This window comes from Pelodiscus sinensis, chromosome 9, assembly GCF_052426305.1.
Source record: "Pelodiscus sinensis isolate ZL-2025 chromosome 9, ASM5242630v1, whole genome shotgun sequence".
In the NCBI taxonomy this organism is placed as follows: Eukaryota; Metazoa; Chordata; order Testudines; family Trionychidae; genus Pelodiscus; species Pelodiscus sinensis.
The window spans coordinates 57,974,424-57,980,423 of record NC_143060.1 but is presented as its reverse complement, the minus strand read 5'-3'; the positions used below and the strand labels follow the sequence as shown (position 1 = coordinate 57,980,423).

Sequence of the window (6,000 nt, the reverse complement as noted above, 5' to 3'; positions counted from 1 at the left end):
AGGCAGTGTTAAATCAAGTTACTCTTTTAAAAGGAAAATCAGATTAATGAGATACTAAATTGAACCCTAATTAACTAAAACCTATATCTGTATTTCAACTTAAACTAAATTTTTGGCAGTTAGCTTAATTGTGTCCAAAATATAACTGCTCAAACAGATTTGTGGTTTAATTAGAGGATACTTCTGAAAACATGATAAATACTTACCTGTAAAAAAAAAAAAAAAAAAAAAACACCTGAGCCCTGAAGTATATCAATTATTCTTTGACTTCACACCACTAAATTTTGAATTATGGACCCAACAGCTAAAGGTAAACAATTTTACTTCACTACTGATACTGGCCTTCTTGCCCAAAGTGTTACATAGGTAAAAGAGGTGGTGTAAGGCTGACATACGTACTTGTAAAGAAAACAAGTTGTTAAATTTCTCATCTATTGAGCATTATTTTTCGCTGAAAATAGATACTAAGTTCTGTGTTTTGGGGTAATTTTAAGCGTGATGGCTTTAAGCATGGAAAGCCAAAAAGGAAAAATGTATTAATTAAAGGAAATTGGGCAAAATGCATTTAAGTGGCAATCTTCATAATCACTGTGAACATTTAAGTCCTAATCCTCTACTTAGCAAAACCTTCTTAATTTTCCTAAAAGAGCTTCCTGATAGAGCATGTTACCTTTGGTTTATGCAGCCTCTCTAGTTGAAATAAGAACATGAGGAAAAATCCAAGTAATCTTGGTCATTCTTCAGATTAACGAAGTGATGAGCAACACTGCCATATCTTATTAGGATATAAAATGTCAGGACAAATCAAGCTGTTCCTAGTGGGTCTTAAAGACAGTACAGCTGAAAATGTCTCACATCTTCACCTCTCTCTCTCTCTATAAAGGCCTTTATCAGTTGAAACTGCATCTGTAACTAGAATAGTCTTTGATTATGGCCTTCAAGTGCTATAACCAGCCAAAAGTGGTACATTAATCCCATTTACATTCAACTTTCTACCTTTCCAGAGGCCAAGGCAATCTGTTCTCTGGAAGCCTGGAATGCAGAAATCTAAGTCCCTGAATGAAACCTTCTGTGTTACAGCACCATGCAACAGAGCCATACAAACCGTTCAATTGCACATTCCCATTTCGAAACAGGAAAAATTAAAACCATATAAATTATAACACGTGCTGGGTTTCTATTATATTATCCAGGTGAAACCTGGTTGCTCATCACAATACTGAACAATTTCTAATTCTTAGATATTAGGGCCTCACTTTTACCCAACAAATTCACCATTTTGTTGATCCACAAATAAATTATTAGAAGTCATAGTTCATCCTTTTCCATCATTTCAAATGCTTCTATATCTTCATTCCAATCTGCTAATATGGATTCCATAGGCTGGACTTTATTATCCCAATTGGAGTTAGAATCTGTCTCAGTCGGAGATTGGTCCTGAGACTTGATATCTAATTCTGTACTTTCAGTCTCCTGAATATTAGCCTCATGGATTTCTGTGATACAGGACTCCTGGTTTGAAATGGAAACACTGTCACTATTTACATCAAGGTGAGTAACCTCAGAAGTTTCTTCTCCTTCAGGCTCTTGACTGACCAAGTCAAGGTCCTGATTTCTTGAGGTCTCTTCTGATCTCTGCCTGTGTGAATCATTTTCAGATGACTTCTGGTCCATGTTTTCCATTTCCAAATCTTTATTTAAAAAAAAAAAAAAAAGAATTTTGAAAGTACTTTCAAAATACAACTGAAACACACTGGAAAATGAACATCTAATTGTATTTTCAATCTTCTCCTTTTGATCTTGTTCCAGACCTTATGAAAGCACAGATTTTATTAGTGTGATCTTAGTTCCTCTTAGGCACTGTGCATTATAATTAAAGAACAGTATTTGCAAAAGGTGAAAAGTTAATTGATCATTTCTGTGTAAGTTTAGTGAATTCAAGGTAATAGCTGCTGTAGCTGTTAAGTAGGCTTGGCTACTGTGTCAGGGCTGCCATCTCTTAGTCATGAGTGCACACTCTAGTTCATCACCACCCTTAAGTTATGAGACTCGAGTTTAGTACAGCCACAAGGTTTTCATTTGATAAGTGTGAAAAGTCTTGATTTATTCTTTTAAACTGAAATTCAGACATATTACCACATAAAACAAGACCCTGCCTTAGCTCCCCATTGTGGTAATATCAGAAGGTGCTTCCGGTTCAATTACATAAACTTTCAAATCCAAAGAAAACTGACACGGCTAAATAAAGCATACAGTTTTCAAGAATTCTAGGTAGTCAGACTGTATAACTTTGATTATTAATATAAGATACTTACTGCTATCAATAATGTAGTTTGGAATCATTTTACCTTTAAATATTGTTGCTGAAATTCCAATGATAGCACAAGGAGGAGAAAAAGCACATACACACATTAAAATCCATAACATAATAATAATATCCTGTTGTGTTTGGTGAAAGCAAAAGATTGGATTTTTTATAATGCAGTTGCTCCAGAAATAATTTAATAGCCAAGTAGTACTTTGAACAGCTCACCTATTGGTATAAATAGGTGAACATGAAGGAATCCATGTGAGGCATCTGGAAGTGCTGTAACTTTATATATCTGATGAGGGAAAATGAATGTGCTAATCTTTATTTATGTAAAGTCACTGGTGCTGGCAACTTTAATCTCACTAAGAACCACTTCTGGCTAGCCTTTACAGGGGAAAAAAAATCAGGTCTATATTTACAGATACGAAGAAACTCATTTGGAACTGAGAAGCATATGCAAGGCTTGATATTAAAGCAGAGTATGAAAACCCTCTTCAAGGAAAGGGGTTTAGGAGACCACAATATTAAAACAACTTTCAAGTACTGCTAGTCACATGTATTATTTAGCTTTCAAAAGATGTTAAACTACAATCATCATGCTAACTTTTTCCATTAGGGACATTGTGTAAAGAGTTTCAAGTTAAATAATTTGGACATGTACTGGAAGACTAACAGACTGTTACAGTTTGAATGAAACTATTGTTAGTGTTCAAACAAACTAGAAGGCCAGGCTAGGGATGTGAAAGGTTAACCAGTAAGCATCACCCTTATAGGGTAATGCTTACCACTTCTGGTTAGCCTAGGGCAGTGGTCTCCAAACTTTTTACACCCAAGATCACTTTTTAAATGACAGACCAAGCCAAGATCTACCGCCCCTCCCCTTCCATGAAGCCCCGCCCTCTCTATTTTCCTCCTCTCCATCACTTGCTATCCCCAATCCTTATACTGCTGCTTATTATTTTTTTTTTATTCTTCTGTAGGAAGAGGTTTTTCCAACATTTGGCCTGTCTACACTGGACCAAATGTCAGAAAAAAAAACACTTCTTTTTCCACCCTTGTGGAAAGAGGAATATAGGGGTGACCAAAAGAGCCTGTTTGCTCTTCCACTTAAAAAGCAGAAGAACAAACGCAACCCTGGATGTAGAAGAGTTTTTCTGGGATCTCTCCAGAATCCTGAAAAACTCCTGGGCTGTGTCTATATTGGCACCCCTTTCCGGAAAAGGGATGCTAATGAGACACTTCGGAATTGCAAATTCCGCGGGGGATTTAAATATCCCCCGCGGCATTTGCATGAACACGGCTGCCGCTTTTTTCCGGCTTGGGGTTTTGCCAGAGAAAAGCGCCAGTTTAGACGGGATCTTGTGGAAAATAAGCCCTTTATTAAGTAGGAATAAGGGATCTTCCGGAAAAGGGCTTATTTTCCGCAAGATCCCGTCTAGACTGGCGCTTTTCTCCGGCAAAACCCTGAGCCGGAAAAAAGCGGCAGCCATGTTCATGCAAATGCCGCGGGGGATATTTAAATCCCCCACGGAATTTGCAATTCCGAAGTGTCTCATTAGCATCCCTTTTCCGGAAAGGGGTGCCAATGTAGACACAGCCCTGCAGTCTAGCTGGACCCTTGCTGTGTTGAGACAGGATGTGTAGGCTCTGGGGTGGGAATGAGGGATTTGGGTGTGGGAAGGGGTGAGAGGTGCAAGCTCTGGGAGGAAATCTGGATGCAGGAGGAGGTGGAGAAGGGGACACTGGCTCGGGGAGGGGGCTCCAGGCTGGGCAGTGTTGGGATACTAAGCAAGCCACAGGCTTGCGGATGTGAGGGTGCAGGAATTTGGGTTGGGGTATGTGAGGGGCTGAGGGCATGAGGTTCCGGTGTTTGATAGATCTAGGGTCTGGGGAAAGGGGAGTGCAGGAGTGGTTGTGGCCAGATGGGCACTTGGGGGGACAGGGTGCCAGGATAGGTTTCTGCAGCAGGGGACAGGTGCTGGGGGGAAAGGTTTCTGCAGAGGGGAGCAGGGGGACAGGTTTCTGTAGTAGGAGACAGGGTGTCAGAAGGAACTGGTTTCAGCGGGGGGGCAAGGTGCTGGGGGACAAGTTTCTGCAGGGGGGGGCAGGTTTCTGCAGCGAGGTCGGGGGGGGGGCAAGGGAGAGGGAACAGGAGGCCAGGGGACAAGTTTGGGGCAGAGGAGAGGGAACAAGGTTGGGGGCAGGGAGTTTCCTACACCAGCCACGGAGGGAAGCCTCTGACGCGCGCTCCCTCCGGACTGGAGCGAAGAAAAGCGGCTGCCCAGCCAGCTGGCCATGGTGCTCAGCCAGGGTGCCACCAAGCTCCACATGGGCAGGCGCAGAGGGGAAGCCGCCCAATCAGCTGGAGCGCGGTTCAGCTTCCTCTGGGCTAAACGCCACAGCCAGCTGGCCAGGGAGCTTCTCCTCTGCGCCAGCCCACGTGGAGCTTGGTGCACCCTGGCTGAGCGCCATGGCCAGCTGGCCGGACAGCCGCTTCTCTTTTCTCCAGCCCAGCTGCCCTGCGCTCAGCCCAGGGAGGATGCGCCTAGCTCCAGCTGTGAAAGCCACAGTCAGCTGGCTGGGATGTTTCAGCCCTCCCGACCTCCCAGCTCCCACCATTCCTCGCAGCTACTCACCTGTGTTGTTGCTTGGTGAGTAGCTGCTCCTCAAATGAGGAAATCCAATGTAAATGTACTGCGCAGGCACGCAGTTCAGAGAGGGCTCAAGAGCTACTCTTAGAGCCCCTGAGATCTACTGGTAGATCGCGATCTACTGGTTGGTGACCATGGGCCTAAGGTGACTGGAACAGCTACTCCAGCTCTGCAGAAGGGCCTGCCACAGCATCCAAGGCAGCCTCTGCCTGCAGGGAACCCAGGTGCCCCACAGGCAGGGACTGCCCTGGCCACCCACACCTCCTTTGATCTGTTAACTGGTTAAACATAATTAAATGGGATCTTACATCCCTAGTTCAGACAGCGGAATTTTCTCCTCAATCTCAATTCACTTATTTTTTTTCCAGCTAGCAAAGAAGAACCACTGATTCATATTTCATGTCACATCAACAGGTAAGTAATAATCTAAGACATGTATGGCTTTGCCCGTACCTCTGTCTTTTGCTTTATCTGAGAGAAGCACTTCTACAGCCTCGTATTCCTGGATTGCATCAAGTATAATATTTCCTTCTTTGTTGAACAGGAAGAGCATGGGGATTTTGATATCATCTGTATTCTTTCCATCACCCGCCATTTGGAATAGAGGAGCAGTGTCGCTACTGCTTCCCTCATTGTCATCTAAGCAACAGAAAGTCAGAGTAAGCAAGATATATTCAGATCAAACTGATGCACTCACGTCACAGGTTAAAGGTAGCGTGAATAGCTAGTGTGGGAATTTCAGAGAACGTGCTATAGTTTAATTAGAATTCCCACCATTTTCTAACCTTATTTCCTAGTGGACAGAAGCAAGATAGTTGAAAGGCGGAATGTATTTCAGTTCTATTTGCTTGCATGAGAGATGGGTGGCAGGGAATATTCTTTGGCAGCTCTCAAACAGTTTTAATTTTGTATTTTCAATTTACCTCAAAGTTCAACAGCTGGTGGGTGCCTGCCTGTCTGTGGAAAGTCAAGAATGATGCTGGATTTAGAAGGAAAAAGCTGTTTCACAAGCACATGTGTTCCTGGATGTAAAAGGTC

The 6,000-nt window shown here is 42.8% G+C and overlaps 1 protein-coding gene across 2 annotated transcripts in view; it reads right to left on the bottom strand.

Moving 5' to 3' along the window:
- Nucleotides 1–1,163: 1,163 nt before the first annotated feature.
- EDEM3 (ER degradation enhancing alpha-mannosidase like protein 3) overlaps nucleotides 1,164–6,000 on the bottom strand; it is a 45,941-nt gene continuing 41,104 nt past the window's right edge. The window contains exons 19-20 of one of the 2 annotated variants that reach the window (XM_075936767.2): nucleotides 5,416–5,601; nucleotides 1,164–1,691 (exon numbers count right to left, since the gene is read on the bottom strand). In XM_075936767.2, coding sequence (XP_075792882.1) covers nucleotides 1,309–1,691; nucleotides 5,416–5,601 — 569 coding nt within the window. In that variant the 3' untranslated portion in view covers nucleotides 1,164–1,308. Of the gene's footprint in view, nucleotides 1,692–1,717; nucleotides 2,604–5,415; nucleotides 5,602–6,000 lie in introns of those variants that run through there. The other variant, XM_075936768.2, reaches the window with a different exon arrangement.